The 25,210-nt window shown below is 40.8% G+C and overlaps 1 protein-coding gene across 10 annotated transcripts in view; it reads right to left on the reverse strand.

The window, feature by feature from the left end:
• Positions 1 to 25,210, reverse strand: part of FAT1 (FAT atypical cadherin 1) — a 135,024-nt gene that overhangs the window by 64,686 nt on the left and 45,128 nt on the right. For all 10 annotated transcript variants that reach the window (XR_005794948.1, XM_040490016.1, XM_040490013.1 and 7 more), the window contains one exon: positions 14,327 to 14,641. Coding sequence is in view for 9 of the 10 variants with exons in the window: in XM_040490016.1 (XP_040345950.1) it covers positions 14,327 to 14,641 (315 nt within the window). In the remaining variant the exon portion in view is untranslated. The remainder of the gene's footprint in view (positions 1 to 14,326; positions 14,642 to 25,210) is intronic.

Genomic DNA, 25,210 nt, shown 5'->3' on the forward strand with positions numbered 1-25,210 from the left:
GCTGGCAGCTTGAAGCCCGGAGCCCGCTTCAGATTCTGGGCCTCCCTCTCTCCGCCCCCCCCCCCCCCATTCGCACTCTGTCTCTCAAAAATAAACAAACATTTAAAAATTTAAAAAAAAAACAACACAAAGATCCCATCTGAAGTCCTGAGGACCACACAGCAGGCTGACAGAGGGCACCTCAGGTAGAAGGGAGAGATAACTTGACAGGAAACAGCATTTCTCTGTTCAAACTTTTAAGAACCTCTTCTAACAGGTGAAATGAAAATCCTATGAATTCCACTGTTTTAAAAATCTATCGCTCAACTGTAAAATGAGTATTGGGCAGCGACCACATGCTGGGCACCACGTTTGCTTCTAGGAGGGATACAGTAAACGAGTATGGGTAGGCCCTGACCCTCAGAGCCCTACACCAAGGCTGGACGCACCCACACGGAAAAGGCAGAGCAGACTCGGAAAGACAGGCAGGGAAGCTGGGCAGTGCTGCCCCAGCCCATTCTAAAAGTACAGACTGCCTTACAGGCCAAGAGCGAACCTTCGATTTTCCCTACAGTTCTCATTCAACACCCATCCCCTTGGAGCTGCAGACCATGAGCTCAGAGACACTGTGCCCTATTGCGCGGTCTTTCTTTAGGTGGTGTTGTAAGATTGCGTTTAACGACAGCCTGTCTCGAGCCCTCCGGGCAGCTGCGGCCATCTGAGCAGCTACTGCTCGTCACTGCAGTCCTGGTGCCAGCAGGATTAGGCTTCGAGCCAAAAATGGAATTCTATTCAGAGACTGTCAGGGCTGGAAAGGCCCTCGGAACTCACTTAGTTCCCAGAGTTTTCAGAGTCCCCTCCCTAGAAAACCCTTTCAAAATGAAATACTTTTCAGAGTCCCCTAGAAAACCCTTCTAAAATGAATCCAATGACCAATCTAAAGTCACACAGGTAGTGGCTGGGTAGGAATTTATACCCGCAAGTCTCCCAGACTTCCCTTCTGGCTTTAATTCTATTTTACTAGCTGTTTCTTGTTGAAACTTCATGGTGTTAAAGCCTAAGATAAACAGGAGATCAAAAGCCAGATGCAATTTATTGGGAATTGCCTTCAACATTCCTTTCAACGTCAGACAGAGCATAGGTAGAGAGGGAAAGAAAACTTAACCCATTTTATAAGGTTCACATCACGCTGACCAAAAAAAGCACGTAAATGGAAAATATCGGTCCTTAAAATAATTTTAACAAATGATACTCAGCAACATATATACGTAAACAAAACAGAATGCCCCTGAATAAAACTGATCCTAGGGGTTCAATATTAACAGATTTTAGGAGGCAAAGCATATCCACTTCAATATGCTCAAAAAAGTCAAGGAATAAAGCTTTTCCTTTTTTCAGACTTTAAGGATAACACATTTCACTAGAAAATAAAAAATAAGCAGAGGAACAGGTAAGAAAAATCTACAGATTCTTCTTTAAAATATGTGCACATCTTTGAAAGAAGTCCACAAATAGGTAAACTTTTTCCCCCTTCGATGAATTCCTGCCATTGTGAAGTGACCGGCCCTTTACTTCCTTCCTTTGTGGCTATCGAATGTTACCGGAAACGCTTGGAAGTTGTTTGCAGCTGTAGCCACTTCCTATTGCACTTTGTTCGGCCTCCGTTCCAGCCACAATAAAACACCATTTACTTTGAGAAAAAAAAAAAAAAGGTAGTCGCAATGTGATGGTGGACTACATGGGCGAGTTCCCAGCAACCCAGCATACCTGCAAACTCAAAAATCACAGAATTTTAAATCTTCGCCATGCTTTAGGGATCACTCCATATAAATTACACACACGCGTGCACACACACACAACACACACGTGCGTATATATGTGTATAACTTACCTATGTATAAATACCACCAAATCCATCTGCAGTCAAATAACATGCCTCATACCGAACTTAAACTAATTCTACATTAAATAGTCTATCCTCTATGTAAACAAATGGATGAAAAACAGGCCCCTGTATAAAGTGATCCTCTACAAAGTGTAAGCTGTAATTTGTTACTTTAGGGGTGAATATCTTAATTCAGAATGAAATAATGGAAAAAAAAAACAAAACGCAAGAACTGGTCAAAGATGTGATAAGTATACATACAGCTGACTCTGAGAGCTGGAACTCCAAGCTCTGAAATATTTTTAACAGGATACAGCAGGACAAAGGAAAAGTGTGAAATCTCAAAACTTGGAAATATTTTATTTTCTAATGACAATGTTTTTTTCCTCAAAGCAGAAGAGATCTAATAGTTTATCATCAACTTGCTAAATTTTATCTGAGATTTTGACCTTGATAACTAATATTGAACTATGATTCTTTTAAAAAATAATTTTAATATCCTGGAGAAACAAAACACAGATTCTCTTTTGTAAGCATTCACTGCTTACAGCAATGGGAAAAATTTTCTATTTTTACTTGAAGAATATCAAATAATCTACCCCCTGAGAAATAAACCAACAATTTAACTAGTCCAACTAGTTAACTAGTAACTACATCAACCTATCAAGGGCCAGAAAACTACCTGTTTTTGTATGGCAGGCAAGCTAAGAATGGCTTTTACATTCTTAAAGGACTAGACACAACAATCAAAGAATGATGTATTGTGACAAAGGAAAAGCACATGAAACTCAAATTTCAATCCACAAATAAAGTTTTATGGGAACACAGCCATGCTCATTCATGTCCATATTGTCTATGGCTGCTTTCAGTCTACAGTGACAGAGCTGAATGGCTGTGACAGAGACTGGTGTATGACCCACAGAGCCTAAAATATTTACTACCTCACCCTTTACAGAAAAAGCTTAATGGTGTTTGCAGTCCATGGTTAATAAAAGTAAGTTTAAACATCTAGTGTTATTTAGAAGGTTGCTGCTCTTCGGCCAGAAGATATAAAATCTTTTTTAATGTTTATTTACTTTAGAGAGAGAGAGAGACAGACAGACAGAGAGAGAGAGAGAGACAGACAGAGAGAGAGAGAGCGCATGCTCAAGCAGGGGAGGGGCAGAGAGAGAGGGAGACACAGAACCCGAAGCAGGTTCCAGGCTCTGCACTGTCAGTGCAGAGCCCGATGTGGGGCTTGAACCCATGAACTGAGAAATCACGACATGAGCTGGAGTCGGTCACTTAACCGACTGAGCCACCCACCCAGGTGCCCTGGCCTTCAGTTATTAGAGAAGATTAGCCTAAAGAGCAACTATTATGTCACACAGGAATTCCTCAATACAAAAAAAAAAAAAAAAAAAAAAAAAAAAAAAAAAAAAAAAAGAGAAGGCACAGAAAAACTGGCTCCCAAACCATGTTTACATCCCAGACCCAAGGGCACACCAAGTGAACATGGGGCTGTGCTTCCACAAGCAGCAGTCACGGAATTTATGTCTTTCTGGCACCTACCCCCAGGTGACCTTCACCTCTCAGAAGTCATGTAATTATTACAAAATGGGGAAAAGACAGATGGGGAAGACAGCCGACTCTTGGTTTGCAGTCTGTAGCCGTCTCACAGGGTTTCCTATAAAGATTATGTGAGGTCGCCTGTAATATATGAAGCACAATGCACATAATACATGATAAGCTGTGCTTGTCACCGGCCCTGTGACTCCTAACAAAAGTTTTGTTCCGGCCTGATCTAAAAGTGAGGTCAAGGGATGGCGGCAGGGTGGAAAAGTGGTACAGGAAAGATCAGAGAACCACACAGAAGGGTAGCCAAAGAAGGAAAGCCACAGTGTGCTGGTTTCTCTTTGGCGGTCTTTTTCAAGCTCAACTCTCAAAGGTAACAGGCATGAGAGAGCCTGATGGGAATCAGCCCAAAGAGACAGAACCAGCAGGATTTACAAGATTCAAACTGTGCAGTGTGCTCCAGATCCAATAATGAGAAGAAATCAGCCACCGAAAGAGGTGAAATTTTAACTCAATAGAATTGATACAGGAAAAGCTAAGAAAACAGCTGAAAGCCGCCAAATCATTTTTAAACCATTTAAAATTCCAAGTGGATGGAAACAGATCCAACAGCTGTCAAAGAGCCTAAACCCTTTTAAGATGCACATAGAGACAGAAATCACATACACACATACACATTTTTTCAAAAAGGATGCCTCTATTTTCACTTAACATTTCTGATGCATTTATTTTTAGCCATAAAAAATTCCTTTTCAGTATGTTTGTTCCCAAACAGGAAGATGCACATCCACAAATGCGAAGGTATAAAAAATAATACATTTACTAGACGGCATAAAACCAGGGGTTCAGCAAGAAGGGTGGTGAAATTGACATGGACATGCGCATATACTCCTGCAATAGCATATACTCCTGCAATAACGTGGCAGCCCACTGATACAGTTATTCTCCTAAAGCACGATATCTAATACTGTTACAAGAAAAACTCGAGACGACTATCACTATGTATACTGTGCTGGTACCCAGTTGAAAAAGAGGGAAAAAAAGAGTAACATGTTTTCTTGCTTGTTTAGGAAAAGAAACTATAAACACTAGTTGCCTCAAAGTGTTTCAAAATGTAGATTTTCTTATTATTCAAGTACAGTGAGACCAACATGTCAGAGGAGAGCACTTTCACTATTAACAATTCCTACGAGGAAGGGAGGCACCATACCACAGACGCGGTGCCCAGGGCCGCACTGGGTTGGCCAGGAGGAAAGAACAAGGAGAAAGCTGGGGTGGGGGTGGAGGGGTAGGGGACAAGAGATTTTGTTGTGGTTTCTACAGAATACACAAGGCAGAGCAGGAAGAGCAGGTTTAGACTGCAGAGTCTGAATTACTTCAGCGGGCTCTGGAGAGGGCTGAGCTGATTGTCTGGTACCTGAACCTGGGATGATCCGGGAAGGTGCATGGATTGTGGCTCCATAAAGGAAGGGATCCCAAGTACGGGTTCTGGATCGGCTAGTGTGCGTATGAGAAGTGGATCCTTGGGAATCTCTAAGAGCTGGCTAATCCTGACAGGTGCAGTATCTACCCAGGTCAGAGACTGGGCATCAAGAATACAGAAAATAAAACATAGTGAATATATTAAGGAAGAAAGCAGACCATCTACGGAACCGAAAAAGAAGAAAAAATTTTCACTGGGTATCTTTTTGTACCTTTGGCATTTTGGACTCTGAATGCACTACCTATTTGTAACAAGCAACATCATTTATGAAGTATGTTATCCACGCACAGGCACGCACGCATGCACACACACACCTGCTTTCCAGTCTCGTAAATGGTATATCGTGATAACAAGTGGGACCGGCCAGAACCTGAGGATCACCATTCTGAGCATTAGGTACAACACTGTGACACATTTCGTGGAGAGAAGTGTATAATGACCTGTATTTCTACCAACTCCAGAAACACACCCAGGATGGTGCCAAGTTTCTGTTTAAGATAAACCTAGAAACTTTTTTACTCCTTAAAACCACGGACATGGGGCACCTGGGTGGCACAGTCGGTTAAGCGTCCGACTTCAGCCAGGTCACGATCTCGCGGTCCGTGAGTTCGAGCCCCGCGTCGGGCTCTGGGCTGATGGCTCAGAGCCTGGAGCCTGTTTCCGATTCTGTGTCTCCCTCTCTCTCTGCCCCTCCCCCGATCATGCTCTGTCTCTCTCTGTCCCAAAAATAAATAAAAGTTGAAAAAAAATTTAAAATAAAAATAAAAAAACCACGGACAAATTTGGTTAAGAACACTCGTACTACTTAGTCAGTGAAGCTTTAACAGTATATACAGGCTTACTGGCAGTTCTAAATTGAATAAGCATTTATATGTATATTTATTTATTTTCTGAGGTTTTTTTTTTAATGTGTACTTATTGAGAGACGGTGAGAGAGGGGGAGGGGGGAGGGAAAACACAGAATCGGAAGCAGGCTCCAGGCTCTGGGCTGTCAGCACAGAGCCTGATGTGGGGCCGGAACCCACTGACCGCAAGATTCCAACCTGAGCTGAAGTTGGACGCTCAACTGACTGAGCCACCCAGGTGCCCCTGAATAAATATTTTTTTAATTAAAAAGCAAAAGCTGAACTTCTGCTTCCCGCCATGGGATCAGATTTACCCTCCCACATGAAACAAGCAGACAAAATAAGTGAAATAACAGTTTATGGGACACCAGCTATCAGAAGAAGACAGTCACCCCGAGATGGGAAACCAACAGGGCGAGACTGACAGATGGCCCAGCTTATAGTGTCAAGACCATTTCTAGACACTTTTCACTCCTAGGTGAAATCGAAGAGAAATGGAAGTACATGCCCACACAGCGGTTTATTCTCAAATGTTCATAATAGCTCTTATCTGTAATAGCCGAAAAGTGCAAGAACACAAATGCCCATCGACAGGTGACCGGATACGCTGCAGTGTACCTATGCAAAGGATTTTAGCAATAAAAATGAATATACTTTGGGGGCCTCTGCATGGCTCAGTTGGTTAAATATCTAACTCTTGGTTTCAGCTCGGTTCTTGAGTTTGAGCTCCACACTGGGCTCTGCGCTGCCAGTGTGGAGCCTGCTTAGGATTCTCTTTCCTGGTTCTCTCTACCCGCACACGCTCTCTCTCAAAATAAATAAACCCCCCCCCCCCCAAAAAAAAAAAAAAGGCAACACGCTTTTGGTACTCACTACAACATGCATAAATCTCAAAGTAAATATCTAACTACAAGAGGCGTTACCAAGAAAAGAGTAGCTATTCCAGTAGTCTATTTACATAAAATTTTAGGAAATGCAAAGTAATACATAGTGACCAAAGCGGCTGCATGGAGCGGGCAGAGAGGAGCTGGTGGGGGTGGGGATACAAAGAGCTGTAGGGAATGTTCTGGAAGAGATGGACGTGTTCATGGCAATGGTTTCACTGTTCCATCGCTAAGGCAAAACTTCTCAAATTGTTGACTTTAAATATGTGCAATTCACTGAAGGTCAGTTATACTTCAACGCAGCTTTTTAAAAATGAAGAGTAATATTTGTTTGCATCCAAAACTTGAAAATGCCAAATACACAGATAGGAGAATAAAACCATGGTCTTTTCTAAAGCACGTGCACATGAATGAAAGTAACACTTCAAAAATTATTGCCAATTATAAAAATAGCGTATCACTCCTCAGAAGTTAAATTGTTAATATTAAATAAAAAGACGCTTTGCTCGGGTGTTTTCAGCTTGTGAATAATGAAACCTGTGAAGTGCACACTGGTCTCTATTGTTCAGGATTCCCGTTCCACTCTGTCCTTGACGTGCCACCGGACGAAGCCGTGACGCGTCTGTCTAGGCTCAGATAATCTAGCCTTCTATGCTCTTTTTCTCTCTCGCACTTCAGCAACCACAGAAGTTATGTTAAAAGAAGCAAATATAAAACAAAAACAGGCTTTTAAAGACAGAGAACTGATAGTTGCCAGAGGGAGGTGGGAATGGGTGGGAGGGGGAGAAAAGCAAATTTACCCTGATATTGGACACAAGCAAAAGAAAGTTACAAAAATTCACGGTGTCAACGAGCGTAAAACAGAAAAAGAAAACAGATCAAATCTCATCTGCTTGTACGCCCTGACAAAGAACCCCCCAGCCCCCCTACTTAAACAGTGTAAGAACCATCTGAGATGCAGAAACACAGTTCCTGCCAAAACCTTTGGAAGAAAAAGAACGTTCAAAAGTGTTCATTCAAACCTGCCATTTAGAACCCCAAATTCAGATGATCAAATCCAGTCCTAGGAAGGATTTGTGTTTTTCAAAACAAGTATTTTGTCATACCATGAAAGGAGAAACAGATACGGCAGCCATGTTTTCCTCCTCTCCAAAATGACTTAGGTCATCAGACTCCTATTTCTACAAAACGTTCAAAGAATTCCATACATGTTCTTGAAAATAGGTCATTATTTATAAAAATAACATAAATATGATCTTTTAAACCTTATTCTGGTACTGAAGGCCTTCCATCAAGTGTAGCCAACCCCCCACATACTCATCTAACTTGATCTCTTGGCCGCTAATACTCATCACGTCACCGAACTGTCCCCCAACATGACGAACATCCCTTACCTCTTGTGCAACCATCCATTTTCACTACCTTCAAAATCAGCTCAGTAACTTGCCCAAGGGGCCCCACCCTCCCAACTACACCTACCACATCAGGCAGCTCTCACCTCCCAGGGGGTGTTTATCCGAACCCACGGCAACACCGCCCTAGTGGCCTGTTCCCACAGGTTTCTCTTTGCCACTGCACTTACGCAGACTATCAATTTTCAAAACATCGCTTAATGCGCTGTATACAGAGGAGAGGCTCAGTAAATACTTGATGTGAAAACAAATGACTGAATGGCAGTGAACTGGGGCTTTCTCTGGTCTGCTGGACATTTTAATAAGCACCAGGGTCCTAAATTTACCTTCACCACTAAGGAGCAAGTAGATTCATTTTATTCCATCAAATGTGTTTATCCTTCATCAATTTACTAAAATCTTGATTATCTTACACACAGTGAATAGAGCAAATGTAGTACACGAGCACAAGAGGTGGTGACCTCTCTCCCGCAAGCGATTCTGAGTGCTCTGCACGCACAGACATCCTGTAACAGGCGTGCAAAAATCACTAATCACAAGACAGAAGGACCAGGAAGCCAGTTTTCCCCATGATTCCAGAGGTGGGGGAAAAAAAAACAAACCTCACTACCGCCCAGATCTCTTGATTTCCAGCCCAGTGATTTTCTCACTCAGCCATTAATTATTAAGGAACATGATTTAGGGTCTCCAGGTGGTGTTATGGTTGGTAAATCAGGAGAACTTTCTTCTAGTAGACTCTTTCATCAGCTTTCACAATCTGGCCTCCAATAATACTGATCTACCCATTAAAAATAGGTCTGCTTTCAAAGTTTTGAGCCAGATGTATACTTTGAAGCACTGCAGTTTGGGCCCTGAGGATCAGACTCAAATTTTCTGCTGAGTTGGGGGAACAGAATCATCTGGAGACAGGCTTTGTAAGGCTGTGTTTAATCTTTAATAATGCCCAAGTTAAAATATGGTTATTTCTTTATCAGAGACTTTACATGATCTGTGAAACAGTCAGACTTCTTTACTAACCATAGTTTGTAATATACCTCACAACAAAATCCTTCTTGTGTACTAACTACAGTTACTCCCCACTATTACCGGTCTTCAACTCATCAAAAAGTAAAACCTCTTTGGAATCCTTATGAACTTCCTTCCCGCTGTCCCAGCAGCAGGATGCATGTGCTTCCCACCCAGGGGTTCAGGAGCTAGCTGTGGACTCCTGGAGGGGATTTATTCTCCCTGAAGATCAAGAAGTCGTCTCTGCAGACATCCCCTCCTAGGAGCTGTCAGAATACAGAGATGTTAAGAGGAAGCAGCAATGCCACATTAATCACATTTCAGCAAGACATAACACCACAGCAGAGGGATCTTCCTTTGAGCGGCCCCCAGAGATAACGAAGGCTTCAAGGCTGCCCACAACAGCTCTAACCGACATCACTTCTTTACGTTTGCCTTCTTCTTTCTCCAAAACTATACCTAACGCCCAGATCTACAGTACTGGCTCAGGTATTCTAAAGGACATTCATTGCTTGCTGGTTAGCATGTCTCCTCATAGAAGATTTGCCCTAATCTAGAAGGGGGAGGGGAGACAGGAAAAATGAAAGCCTTTTAAAGTTTAGTTCACAAGCAATTTTAAATTGGGTGAGTTATATTCCTGAATTATCACAAGGCTTTAACTTGTAGATTCCTCTGTCTCCCAAGGTCTGTGAACTCCCCTGCTTCCACGCAAAGTTTAACTCTGAAATCCTCCGCAGAAATGTTTATAAACTGCTGATCTTTCTTCTTTTGTATCTGATAGTGCCTGCTAAATTTTTAGCTCTTAGTTCTCTTTCATTTTATTTCACAAAAATGAAGCTAAACTTGGTTACCACTTGTGCAGTAAAAAACGTATGCAAGTATGCTGTTTAAACAAGCCTGTGAGGAATCATTTACAGGTGCTCATTCCAGTCTTTATGTTCTTGTATAATCTCTTAACCAGTCCTTTTTCATAGGCTCAGGGTCCTGCACCCTATGCCCTAATGCTTCCGAAACATAATTCTGAGATCCCACTTCTCTTTCTGTGGTTGAATTTGTATATGGCCCAATTATTCTTTTTTAATTTACTTATTTTTTGGTCTTTATTTTATTCATGTTTTCATCATGATAAATGGACTCTTTAATCCTCATCACCTACTTCACCCACCCTGCACACACCTCTACTCTGGTAACCATCAGTTTGTTCTCTATAGTTAAGAGTCTATTTTTTGGTTTTTTTCTTGTCCTTTGCTCATCTTGTGAAATTCCACGTGAGTGAGATCATATGGTATTTGCCCTTCTCTGACTTACTTAGCTTATCATGACACTCTCTACCTCCATCCATGTTATTGCAAATACCATATTTCATTTTTCATAGCTGAATTAATATTCCTGTGTATGTATGTGTGTATCACTTCTTTATCCATTCATCTCTCAATGAACAATGGGTACCTTCCATAATTTGGCTACTGTAAATAAAGTTGCAATAAATATAGGGGTGCAAGTATCCCTAGTGTTTTTATATTTTTAGTGAATAAGTGTTTTTGTTGTTGTTGTTGTGGTTTTGTATTTTGGGGGTAAATACCCAGTAGTGCAATTGCTGGATCATCGGGTGGTTGTATTTTTAAATTTCTGAGGAACCTCCGTACTATTTTCCACAGCGGCTGCACCAGTTTACATTCCAACCAACAATGCCAGAAGGTTCATTTTTCTCCGCATCCTCGCCAACACTTTTTGTTTCTTGTGTTATTGATTTTAGCCATTCTTGGGGCGCCTGGGTGGCGCAGTCGGTTAAGTGTCCGGCTTCAGCCAGGTCACGATCTCGCGGTCCGTGAGTTCGAGCCCCGCGTCAGGCTCTGGGCTGATGGCTCGGAACCTGGAGCCTGTTTCCGATTCTGTGTCTCCCTCTCTCTCTGCCCCTCCCCCGTTCATGCTCTGTCTCTCTCTGTCCCAAAAATAAATAAAAACATTGATTTTAGCCATTCTGACAGGTGTAAGGTACCATCTCATTGTACTTCTGATCTGCATTTCCCTAATGATGAGTAATGTTGAGCATCTCTGCATAGATCTATTGGCCATCCAGAGGTCTTCTTTGGAGAAATGTCTGTCCATGTCTTTTCATTTTGTTAACTGGACTATTTCGTTTGGGGGGTACTGAGTTGTATCAGTTCTGTATATATTTTGGATACTAGCCCTTTATCAGATAGGTCATTTGCAAATATCTTCTCCCATTCTGTAGGTTGCCTGTCAGTTTTGCTGTTTCCTCTGCTATACAGAACCTTTTTATTTTGATGCAGTCCCAACAGTTTACTTTTGTTTCTGCTTCCCTTCCCTCAGGTGACACATCCAGAAAGGAACTGCTACGGCCCATGTCAAAGAGGTTACTGTCTGTGTTCTCTTCTAGGATTTTTATGGTTTCTGGTCTCACATTTAAATCTTTAATCCATTTTGAATTGATTTTTGTGTACTGTATAAGAAAGTGGTCCAGTTGGGACAACACCATTGTTGAAGGGACTGTCCTTTTTCCTTTGAATATTCTTTCCTGCCTTGTGGAAGACTGACCGTATAGTTGTGGGTTTCTTTCTGGTTTTCTATTCTGTTCCATTGATCTGTGTGGCTATTGTTGTACTGTCAAAACAATACTGTTTTGATTACAACAGTTTTGTAATCTAACTTCAAGTCTGGAACTGTGATGCCTCCAGTTCTGTTATTCTTTTTCAAGATTGCTTTGGCTATTTGGGGTCTTTTGTGGTTCCACACAAATTTTAAAAGGGCTGTTCTAGCTCTGTGAAAAATGCTGTTGGTATCGTGATAGGGACTGCATTAAATGTGTAGACTGCTTTGGGTAGTATAGTCATTTTAATAATACTTGTTCTTCTAATCCATGATCATGTAATGTCTTTCCATTTCATTGTGTCATTTTCAGGTTCTTTCATGTTTGACAGTTTTCAGAGTACAGGTCTTTCACCTCTTTGCTCAGTTTTATCCCTAGGTAGCTCACTATTTTGGGTGCAACTGTAAATGGGGTTGTTTCCTTAATTTCTCTTTCTGCGGCTTCATTATTGCATTATAAAATGCATATTGCATTATAAAAATGCAACAGATTTCAGTACATGGATTTTGTATTCTGTGACTTTACTGCATTAGTCTATCAGTTGTAACAGTTTTTTGGTGGAGTCTTTAGAGTTTTCTATACATAGCATCATGTCATATCTGCAAATAGGGAGAGGAGAGTTTTACGTCTTCCTTACTAATTTGGATTTATTTCTGTTTGTTGTCTGATTGCTGAGGGCAGGACTTCCAGTTCTATGTTGAAAAATAAGGGATGAAAGTGACATCCTTGTCTTGTTCCTGACCTTGGGGGAAACAAGGACTCATCAAGGATGACATTAGCTGTGGATTTTCAACCAAGGACTTTATTATGTTGAGAAATGTTCCCACTAGATCTACTTTGCAGAAGGTTGTTACCATCAATGGATGTTATACTCTGTCAGCTCAATCATTCTTAATAATTAATTACTAGCTTTATAAGTATCCAAACCTCACTCTTATTCTCTAGCAGAGATACATCAAAATTTAGCCAAAGAGCTAGACCATAATTAACCCAAGTAAAACGAATTCTCATACATTCAAAATAAATCTCGTACTTACATTTAATTTTCAACAATCAAGACAGACTCTATGAACGACAACGTTTAATTTTCAACAATCAAGACAGACTCCATGAACGACAAAAGGTTTTAAAAAACCAACATTTTAACATGCTTTTTAAGAGACAATAACATACATACTGATCTACCTGGTACCTTTGTACAGTCATTTTGGTACACAGATGCTGACCTCAAGCTTCCTTCTACCTTAAGAACTGCTTTCTTTTGGGGCAGCTGGGTGGCTCAGTTGGTTAAACGTCCAACTTCAGCTCAGGTCGTGATCTAATGGTTCGGGAGTTTGAGCCCTGCATAGGGCTTTGTGCTGACAGCTCAGAGCCTGGAGCCTGCTTCGGATTCTACGTCTGTCCTTCTGTCTGCCTGTGTCTGTCTGTCTGTCTGTCTCTCTCTCTCTCTGCCCCTCCCCTGCTTGCTTGTGCTCCCTCTCAGAAATAAATAATAAAAACATTTTAAAAAAATTTTTAAAAAGAATTGCTTTTAAGTTTAACAAAGAACATTATGAAATAAGAATGGTAAGGATAGGAGATAATGGTAAGGGATAGCAAAGACTGGTAAGGAAGCAGAGGATGCCTCCTTAATTTTGATTTGTGTTTATTATACTTCCTTAATGTATCAAATAGACAACCCAGTGACTGAACAGGACAACTCACCTAGAATAAGGGAAGACAAAATTAGCAAACACAGGATGGAGGTATGTACATATATTTCAGCCAATCTCCCCCTTCAGAATGTTCTGTTAGCCACATTCTACCATAAAGTGCCACATCACTGAAACATCCCTAAGCTCAAAGGCCAGTGATCTATTTGATAAGAAGTTTCATTTCCTGCAAATAAACCGTCTTCTCAATTCATATGGTGGTTCTGTTTTAATGGTGGTCAAGAAATCAACGAGTACAACAAAAATGAGAGCTACATGGAAGCTCTTTTCCGTGTGAAATAATGCAAGAAAGAAGCAAGAACTAAGAAAAAAACCAGAGGCGCTGTCAAATCTGTAAAAGAACAGAGTAAAAGTTGACAAGGATTTTGGAAGAGGATTCTGGAGCCGAGGAGCTACCCCCTTAGAAGTAGGGGGTCAGACACTGAGAAAACAGAGAGGAAACTTGGTGTATCAGCTCAGGAAAGCAACAGCTGCCAGTCTGAAAACTGCTTAATCTTGATTCCCTACTGCCTACAGAGACAGAGCACTGCTCGATGGAAAAACTCCAAAACCACGCAGAAAAATACTGAATTGTCAAATAAATTCCTTTGACAATTCTTCGTAAAAAGCAGAGTTCAGAAAATGGGAATACTTAGCGGCAGCACAACTTGCAGGAAGTTTAGGATGTATCAATAATTTAGGAGCTGTTACTGAAACACTGTATTTGTTTTTTAACCTGGAAGTGAAATTCTACTAATGAGCAAAGTCATAGAACAGCTTCATAAAAACAATTTCAAACAATTTCAAAAAGAAACACAGCATTTGGACTAAAGTTTCATCAGGAAATAAAGCCTTATTTTGAATAACCTGAAAAGGAAACAATTTACAAAAATAAAGTGGTAAATTAAGAAAATTCTTCATTTCCCCATATCAAGAAGCGTAAGCATGAACCTTTCACATAATACCTTAACACGTACCTGTTTTAGGATGTATTGAAAAAAATCCTTGTGGATTTCCACTTGTAATTTTGTAGGTCAGCTTGTCATTAGAGCTAGAATCTGCATCAAATGCCTCTATTTGGACCACAGATACATCCTTGGGAGAATTTTCCATTATTTCTGGGTAATAAACAGGCTCTGATGTCTGTGGGGCGTTGTCATTGACGTCCTCGACCTCTATGTAGATCTCTATAAACGATGAGAGAGGCACGACACCCCGATCAGCTGCATAGACTGTTAGCCAGTAATGGGAGGTGGACTCCCGGTCAAGTCCGTCTGAGGTCTCTATGACACCTACAGAGAAAGAAGAAGACACGTCAACAACAACCACAAACTGCCACTTTGACCAAGTGTCAACCTCACTACCAACTCTCACTTAGCAAAGTCTTATGTGTCGTCAGAGCCGCATGACCGTGGGCAAGTTGTCTGACCTCTCTGTGCCTCTGTTCCCTTCCTATAAAATGGAAATAATTAAATGAACTAATACACACATTAACAATTAGAACAGCGTGTGGCATGTAGTATCGGCTATAAAGTCTCTGTCACTGTTGGTTTTAGGTGTCGGGCACTATGTGGACACGATACAAATATCCTATCCGTTAAGTGTCCAAACAACCCAGCAAGATGGGCACTGAGAGACCATCTAACGGCCCGATGCTCATTTATGACCACTTGAGATTTGCTGATTTTCCCAGAGGTTCCCAGAGAAAAAATCAAAAAGCTGTGGCCCGGATCAGGGTCCCCACTCTCTAGCACCCCGGTACCCACGCTGCATTCGCTTGTCCACTGCTATGGTTTAGACAAGGAGGCTGCAGCAACACTTCTCGACACATCTCAGTTTGGAACACACTAGCCCCTTATGGCGGCTAACAAAACAGAGTACAGTATTTCAAAATCCAGAACAAGGGTTTGCCCAAGTCTCCTGCGCACTGAAAGAAACCCTTCAGTTTCTTTTACTTCCCTTAGGCAAATGGCAAGACAACCAGGGTGCTGAACACAGAAATTCTCCCGCTGCTAGGAGCTCCACAAGGGCAAAGGCCACATCCCTCTTAAATGCCAGTTTACCCTGCTCCTTACCCAGAGGCCAGTAATTATTTATCAAATGAACAAACAACAATGAATAGATGACTTAACTGAAGTTGGCACGAAGTCCCTCAACTGGGATCCAAACTAGAACACGTTTCTTACTAAGTCAACTAGTGATACAGGAGTTCCGTAATTACAAAGAAGAGGGTGAAAGTGTCTGTAACGTTTTGGCCCAGCCATTGAAACCAGTTGAAACCTTACTTAATCTCGGGATTAACCACTTCCCAGGATGATGATCAGGTAGAAATAGCCATTTCTCTTAGCAAATCCCCCTTTTTCACTCAATGGTGTGATCCTGTCCTTTTGCTCTCGCAAAATACATCCTTGCAGTTTTTTCTTCTGCATTAATATCATTCTGAACTAATGCTATTTTTAAGGTTTCTATGCTACGGTTCCAGGCTGGACTTTGGAAATCCTACAACTCTAGAATTACTAAAGTTTCCCATTTAATGCAAAATACTATGGGAGAAATAAGAGATGTCAATTTGATCTGCACTCAGAAATGAAAGAGTATTTATCTCAACCAAGCATAAATCTGTATTTTTTACTTTTTGATTATTGCATAAATTTAAATCTTTACTTATTTGAAATAATATCAGAAAAACTCATTTATTTTAAATGTCAGATAATCACATCTAACACTTCCCAAAAGACTTACAAGTTATAAATACCAAACTTAACTAAATATTAAAACGTGAAAGAGATGATCATGAAATGAGTATCACTATCCAGAAAGCACTGTAGTTATTTACAACTATTTCATTAATTCTTAGCAAACCCTCAAAATGGATCTGTAACACTCCTAGAAATAACGAATAAAGCCTCACAACTCTCAAATAAAAAGGAGCTAGGGGCGCCTGGGTGGCTCAGTCGGTTGAGCATCCGACTTCAGCTCAGGTCATGATCCTGCGGTCCCTGAGTTTGAGCCCCACATCGGGCTCTGTGCTGACAGCTGCTTGGATTCTGTGTCTTCCTCTCTGCCTCTCTCAAAAACAAACATTTGGAAAAAAAAAAAATAAAAAAAAAAAAAAAAAAAAAAAAAAAGGAGATATCTGGTCTCCCTATGCAACAGAAACAACTGTCAGATAAATTCAACATGGTTTCCTTCTTGTCTGGTCCCAACATAGTCTATGCTTACTCAATCTGTCCAGTATATTAGTAAAATTCTACCTGTTTTTAGTCTGAAAGAGGGTCCTTAATGACCATGGGAAAATAATCTTTTCCAGTTTCTCTTTTTCATCAAGGGATGCAGAGGAAGTCAGGGAATAACAACGTTTTCTCTACTAGGACTAAACATTGACAAATGAGCGTACATATGTTCCTCCTGTATTCTGCCATTAAAATATAACATAATTCATTTGACAGGTGAAGTATTAGCAAATTTCAAGAAGACAGCTACCTGGTGCTTGTAATCCTCTTTCTGGTTCTAATACTCAATAATTCATGCTGCTATCCACTTAGTAAAATCGGGCCCCTCTAAACGTGATCTGCAGGCATTTAAAAACTGATAATTACAGAAACAAATTAGTTCAGCGTTTACTATATGCCACGCACTATGCTGTCTTACATGCGCTACTTTATTTAGTCTTTATATCCAACCTGACTACACATGTGGTGTTATTATCCCCATACCGCAGATGAAAAACTAAGATTAAGAGATGAACTTTCCCAGGGTCATAGCAAATGGCTGAGCTGGAGTTCAAACACTCTGAATCTCTGATGTCGGTGCCAACGAAATGCCATCAGTCTTAGGGCTAGCGTGACCAAAGCATAGTCAACAAAAATGTTTTTAATCGAGAGTGAAGAGTGCACACACGTGCATGCGCGTGAGCACAAGAGGAGGAGGAGCAGACGAAGAATCCCAAGCAGGCTCCATGCCCTCAGCGCAGATCCTGGTGCGGGCTTCGAACCCATGAACTGTGAGATCGTGTCCTGAGCCAAGAGCAAGAGTAGGATGCTTATCTGACTGGGCCACCCAGGTGCCCCAGCAATTAAAATACTAAGTATGCGTAAGTGGGATGCTCAGATGTTCTTATTTCATGAATTCAGGACTGTATATATTTCCATCACATAGTGATTGCTAAGATGTTTATGCTTTGATGTATTTTGATTACATCCCTGTAAAAAAAAAAAAATGATTTAATACAGCTCAGAGATAACAATAAAGTGAATTTCTGACTGCCAAAGAGGAAGGAGGGCACGCTGAGTCACCCCTTCTAACCAAAATGCTCAAATTCATAACCATTCAATTCAGTTTACTGTATTTGCAATACTACCGTATTTACAAGAGAAGTACACAAAAGGCTTCACTAGGTGCTTTACATGCATGAAATCACACGACACAGACAAACTGTAAGATGTTCATCTCAGCTTCACGAATGAGAAAGAGGACAAACTTTTCCAAGCCTTAGAGTGGCTAAGAAACATAGGAGGTGGAAGCAGGATCTCAACCCCCAGACGGGCTCCAGAACTCTGAGTCTCCACCACAGGCTGCACTGTCATGATCACATGCTCCACGGCACCAAGGAAACTGGGGGCCATGAGGGACTGATGCCACGAGGGGAGGCTACAGGTTTTCTACTGCTTAAATAAGGGTCCTTCCCCACACTTAAAGGACAATAAAAGAAGATTCAAGGATTCTGCTTGGTCACAGAAGTTCAGGCTGTGGTGCCTAAGTACTATTCTAACTGCTGATTGTAATTCTAAGCACTATTTTAAAAGCATAAAACGTAGGTGGGAAAAGACCATACGCATGCAAAATTATTTTATGTTCTGCTTGTTCGTCTGTCTGCTCAGTCACAAGACACAGCCCCTTAAGAACCCCGGGCAGAAACTTCTGAAGCAGGCATAAAGCGCTACACTGAGCGCCATCTTCAATCTAGGGAGAGGAGACCAGTGGCCCAGAACGGCTGGGAGCAGTGCAGAGAATACAGGAAGAGTAGCAGATCTAGCCTTGGCAGCCGCAAAATCACAGCTATGGACTGGAAACCCCTTAGCAATCCAGCAGCTCAACTCCCTTGTTTTTAAAGAAAGTTGAAAGGATTTGCCCAAGTTTATGAAAGCTAAACTGGTACGGAGTTTAGAATCCAGAATGAGGTACCTCCTCGGTCAGGGGGGCTGGCTCATTAGAACTGATCATGATTTACAGAGGTCTTGGCCTCTGAGACAACCAACAGACCCACTGACCACAAGCAGCGTCCGCTCTTCAGGTCACGGTGTTCGTACCCCTAGCCTTTGTCACCCTTCTCTACCAAGCGCTTCCTGTAGCCGCAAACAGCATGAATAGATGGACTTCTTCTATAACTTCAGCAGCACCTTCATTCATAAAAGAGAATCTTCAAAATTTCACCCTGTGGACTTCGAGCCTGTACCTTCAACACCAGAAAACAACTAAGCCTCCCAGCCAGCACAGAGAAATGAGCCTACTGTGTCCATCCTCAAAACTCCAGCTCACTCCTACTTCTACCCATGACCCTCCACCAACCAACTTCCAAGAACTACTTTTTTGCGCCCTAGGTTATAAATTCTCCTTTCCTGAAACAAGTTTCAAGGAACCAACAAAATCTTAAATCTTAAACCCTAGTTTTTCAGACACTTCTCACTAACACCTACCACAACAGTACCAACTTATTCGGCATCCACACGCACACACTCTTCATCTGTGGCCTCCCGCCTGTTTACGAACTTCTCCCCTACTTTCTCTGCCATCTCTGCTCCTATTTTTTATTTCCGCTTTCACTTTCCGAGAAAGGTACGACGGCATGCCACCAGATGATCCCCAAGCCCAGGCTGTGAAAGACAGAAGCGGTAGCCCGGGCTTTCCACAGAGCTTCCTCCCGCCAGACAAGGAGAGATCGATGCTCTGAGAGAAAATGCCAGTGAGCACGGTAATAGGCGAGCACCACCTTTCTCATCATGAGGTTATGGCACAGAAGCAGTAGACAAGGTAGGGGTGCTGCTTCCTGATCCTGGGATGTATATTTTGAGTACGGAGACAAGTTTAGACAAGCCTGTTATACGCGCCACCCAGCAATGTTACAAGGAATCATTCCTTTGCTTTAATGAAACATGACAGAAGCAATAACGGACTAGCTTTCCAACCTCAAGAATACAATGAAGACATTTTTCATGAAAAGTTGTTAATAAGCTGAAAAATTTGAAAGAAGCCGGAAATCTGGAGCTATTAAAGTAAAAATATTTATCATTCCAAACATACCCGCTAGGATTGCAAAGCCACCACCAGATGTCACTATGGAAACTGACTTTAAATGTGCATGCAGTGGAACTAGACTGAAAGGGGAAAAAAAAAATACAATGTAATTGTTAAAAAAGAGTTTGGCCGATGTGGCTGAAAATACAGCTCACAGCAAAATGTCTTTCTAGAAGATTCGTCATTTTCCACAGATAGTCATTAGGTACTCATGTTGTCGTTCCACAGTCCAATTATTCAATGGGTACAAGGTACAATGCCTGGATGGCTCAGTCGGTTAAGCATGCGACGTCCGCTCAGGTCATGATCTCACAGTTTGTGGGTTTGTGCTGAGCTGTCAGCACAGAGCCTGGAGCCTGCTTTGGATTCCCTCCCTCCCTCTCTCTCTCTCTCTCTCTCTCTCTGCCCCTTCCCCACTCATGCTCTGTGTCTGTCTCAAAAATAAATAAAAAACATTAAAAAAAATTTAAAAAAATTAAAAAAATAAAAAAACAAAGGGTACAGGGTACAGTTGAGTACAGTTGCTCAAGCCAATGATCCTAAAGTAGTAAAGAGTTTCCAAGAATAATTAATTCCTACTATCCACCACTGATGGCTAATGATGATGTTAACTTGAATATGCCCTCAAAGAGGAAAGGCCAGCATTCGCTCCAGCTGACAAGGTGGAACAGGATGCTTTCAACACATTTTTAAGGCAAAAGTAAAATTGTATGTAGTCACTTTACTGCCAAAAAATAATTTAACTAACTCAAATTTCCATGGCCACAGAACATCTTTCTCCCTGGAATTTTCCTATTTTCTTTGTTTAACAGGTCTTGGCCCCTTATCCAGCCCCAGTGCCAAAGTTTCAACAAAACCTTGCTATTTCAGATTCTTCAGCAACTCCAACTCAAAAATACTTATAATCTTTCTTTTTTTTTTTTTTTTTTTTTTTTACCTTTCTGGAACCAAACTTAAGGCAGCAATTGTATGAAAAGCCTCTTTAGTCAATTACAAGAAAAACTTAAAACATAAAATAGAGTTTTGGATAATATTTTCCCTACAGACAGTAAGTGACTAACTACCCCTTCCTCCAATTCTGTAGTCTCATCATGTACAGAGTAACTCCTCTGGAGATAAATGTTTTCCCAAATATAAAAACAATACACACTAGAGATGCAATATGTATGTATCTGACATGAATCCACAAAGGTTACTCAAGTGGTTAATTTTTTCCTAATTATGGAAAAATCAGAAGTCTCATAGTTGTCATATTAAATATGCTACTACAAGACATTCTGCTTTGAAATTACATTTAAAAAGTAGACTATGATTTCCCTATTAAAATGCAAACCCTTTCAGGGCAGGGATGTTTTGCCAGGTAAATAGTGGGTACTTGTTAAGCATGTGTTGAAAAGAATGCCCATCATCAACAAGTCTGAGAAACACTCACAGCCAAGAGGAGCCAGGGGAGACAGGACGACTAAATGCAAGGTAGGAGACTGGAGAGGATCCTAGACCAGAAAAAGCACATCAGGAGAAAAAAAAAAAAAAAGCTAAGGAAACATGAGTGAACCCCAGGCTGTAGTTAATAAGAATGTATCAGGGGCGCCTGGGTGGCGCAGTCGGTTAAGCGTCCGACTTCAGCCAGGTCACGATCTCACGGTCTGTGAGTTCGAGCCCCGCATCAGGCTCTGGGCTGATGGCTCAGAGCCTGGAGCCTGTTTCCGATTCTGTGTCTCCCTCTCACTCTGCCCCTCCTCCGTTCATGCTCTCTCTCTGTGCCAAAAATAAATAAACGTTGAAAAAAAAAAATAAGAATGTATCAATATTAGTTTACTAGTTGTAACAGATATACTAATGTAAGATGTCAATGGGGAAACTGTAAGTGTAGGAGCTATATGGAAACTGTACTATCTGCTCAATTTTTCTGCAGATCTACCTAAATTTGTTTCCTTCAAGTAATGAAACTTTTTTGAATTTATCTCATTTTCATTAAACAGTAAATTACATATATATACATACACACATACATATGTGTGTGTGTATATATATATGTAAGTCAAATTAAACAAAAAATTTATAAAGAGCAGAGAAGGGAGGCAGAGGGGTAGAGAGAGGGACTCTTAAGCAGGCTCCACTCAGCACAGAGCCCAATGAGGGACTCGATCCCACAATCCTGGGGTCATGACCTGAGCCAAAATCAAGAGTCGGATGCTCAACCGACTGAACCTCCCAGGAGCCCCTCATTTTTTTTTTTAGTAACCTCTATACCCAATGTGAGGCTTGAACTCATGACCCCAAGATCAAGAGTGGCAAGCTCTACTGACTGAGCCAGCCAGGCGTCCCTGTAAATCAAAATTTTAAATGCCTGAGACCACACAAAGTAAATATCCCATGCTTTTGCTAATAAAAAGAAAGGTCAAAGTAAATAAAATAAACAGCATCCCTCATGGGCCAAGGAAACTGCTCGGCAGTTTCCTAGCACATGGAACAGTTGGATAGATGCCTCTCTGCCCTCTTACAGCTAAAGACCAAGTCAGTCATGTCGTACAATTATCTTTTCAGTTTAAAGACATGGCACTATTACCATGACCTGATCTTTCAAAATCAATGACATGCTGTATCATTTGATGAGAAGCCGTTTGTGGTTGGAATCACAGCAAGCTCAGCGAAATGTTAATGATGATGCCGATGATAACATTATAACCGCAAATACATATACACAGCTCATGACGTGCTGGGCACTACTTTAAACACTTCCCGTAGATTAACTTATTTGATCTTTACAGTAACTCTAAGTGTTGGGTAATATGATCAACCCTATTTCACAGGGGAGGGAACAGTGTGAACAACTTGCCCAAAGTCACAGCTTGCTCATGGTGGAACTAGGATTCAATCCCAAGGAGACTGGCTTCAGATAATCATGCTGTAGCACCTCCCAGTCTCTGGCATTCTCTAATTAGAGGGAAGCATGAAAGCAACTGAACACAGCCTGCAGTATCCAGACAAAAAGCCCTGGCTTTTTGGAATATAATGACCAGATGGAAAAAAAAAATGGTTTTGCTGTCTTCACAACATTTGGGGTTCTAGGTGAAGTATCTGATGCTACAAAAATTTTGTTGTTCCGTGCCATTAAGACATTAAGCACATTCCGTAGTTTCAGGAGAAAAAGGAAACTGGTGTAATATAAAACAGTACATATGATACAGCTTTAAAAAAAAGGTATGTATATTAATTACACAGAAATGTCGGTGATCTACAAGTTAAGGAAACAAATGAGAAAGAAATCTTTATGAAGTACATAAAGTATGACCTTGGTTCTGTTTAGTTCTGATTTAAAAATAACAAACACACAACACACAATTATACATGCAGGGAAAGATAAAGGTCTACAAATAAACAAGGTAACGGAGAGACAATAAAGAAAATCAACTCAATGAACCGAATTTTTAAATTTCTGTAACAATGACTGTTAAGCTGTATTTAAAATGTGCATGAAAAATGACAAACCTTTAAGTACCAGCAGTCCTGTAGAGGTTGTGCTAGAATAACCTTCATATTTTATTTTCCCTTTATATTTTTAGATATACTTTCATTTCCAAGTATTTTAACGGTTTCATTTCATCTAAATAGATGGGGTAACAACAGTCTACTTAGTCTGACAGTTTCAACAATTAAAATTCAAAAGTATTTATATGTGAAACTTACAAAGTTTTAGGTAGGCCTAGGAAATTCTAAAATTATATTGCTCAGAGGTAGGTCATAAATTAATGATTAAAAGGAAAGCTTTTTATGCAGTAACTGCCAATCTGTTTTTTCATTATTTAAACTGTCTATTTACAGCATCTTAATTAAAATGGAGATCTAACAACTCTTTCCATTAAAATTGTTGCAATAACTTTAAAATTAGCTGAGGAGGCTTTCTGACTTGCAAACTTACTAAAACATATTAAGTTCATAATCAGATTTTAAGCATCATGTTTCAAGTCCAAGGATTTCTTCAGCTTTGCAAAGAGTCAGTCCCATGGCAAGTTCTGCTAAACCATGTTTTCATGCTTTGTTGAGAAATGATTCCAACTTCTGACTTCCATGTCAGAGTCATTACTGTTGTTAATGAGGGCTTTCATGGATAAGCTCTCTTAAAGAGGATCATCCTTGGATATCAAAAGTATCACCTGAAGACATACTCATTGGATAAAACTACATACACAAGACAACCTTTGGAGGAATTAAAATTCAAAAGATACAGTTCACACACCAATGGTAATGTTTCTAGCAGTTTGTTCTGTATGTTAGAAGTTGTACAAGTTCAATATTGATTATTTTTTCCACATTCTATTTCTTGGATGCACACTCAGCAAGTGCTTTATATGTGCCCCATATTTAATCCTCACAGTTAATTCTGTAAGCTCGGCAGTCTTTCCTTCTTTCCTCATGCTCCGTATGCAGAGGTTTTCGAGCTGAAAAGTCAGTGTTCCAGGCATTTACTCACCAGAAGGGGAATACATTAATCAATGAATTCATTAGTGAATTGTCTTACCAGTTAGCCATCATTGCACTTACATATAATAACTTGATTAAGCCTCAAAAGTTAATTGCCTTGAGCTACCCAACTAGTTGCAGAGAAGAAAAAATCTAAAACCTGGCCTACTAGCTCTAGAGCCCAAAGTCCTACGCAACAGAGTACCTCCCTCTGCCTTTCTTACTCCTATGGGGTAGCAGGGCTGTGATTCAACAAGGGATGCCTGCCTCTCAAGGCCTGGCTCTTTTCTTGTAAGCCTGTGTAGGTGACCTTCATTAATCTATCTCTATTAATGAAAAGAAAAACTAACACATAACAAAAGTTTACCGGCGTTTGGCCACGGAAGGAGGCATGACAGGATTTAAAAAGTATAAACCCAACCAAATGTGGGCCAAACAGACTCCTACTCAAAGTTCAACAATCCAATCTAAGTTTAGGATAAAAAAGGAAAAAGGACATAAAATAGGATCCAACGCTGCTCTGTATTCAGAAAGTTGGTACACAGTCGACCTTTGAAGTACACGGAAATGCAAGGATCCCCACTCATACGTGGATCTTCTCCAACAAATGCAGTATAGTGCTGTAAATGTATATTCTCTTCCTGATGATTTTCTTAACCTTTTTATTTCTCTAGGGTAATTTACTGTAAGCAAACCATATAGAATACATGTAGCACAAAAATGTGTTAAATCAACTATGTCATCAGTAAGGCTTCTGGTCAACAGTAGACTATTAGAAGTTTTAGGGGAGTCAAGTTATATGTGCATTTTCAACCGTGAGGGGGCGCGGTCAGCACTCCCAGTCTGCACATTGTTCAGGGGTCAACTGTATTTTCCTTCTTGCTACATGAAAGTTCAGACTAAATTTCTATTACATGCAACACAATAGGTGGTACGTAAGGCATCCTGTAATACTGAAGATCACTACGAGGGTATCGTAAGTGAGCTGTGAGCGCAGTTAAAATACGGAGCAGTGGGTGGGAGATCCAGAACTCCAAATGCTAAGCCAGCTGTAAAGTTGTGCGTCAGATAAAAACAGGTATTTTAAGGATCACCCCTCTTTG

The sequence above is a fragment of the Herpailurus yagouaroundi genome, unplaced genomic scaffold, assembly GCF_014898765.1.
Source record: "Herpailurus yagouaroundi ecotype Mexico unplaced genomic scaffold, PumYag 181, whole genome shotgun sequence".
In the NCBI taxonomy this organism is placed as follows: domain Eukaryota; kingdom Metazoa; phylum Chordata; class Mammalia; order Carnivora; family Felidae; genus Herpailurus; species Herpailurus yagouaroundi.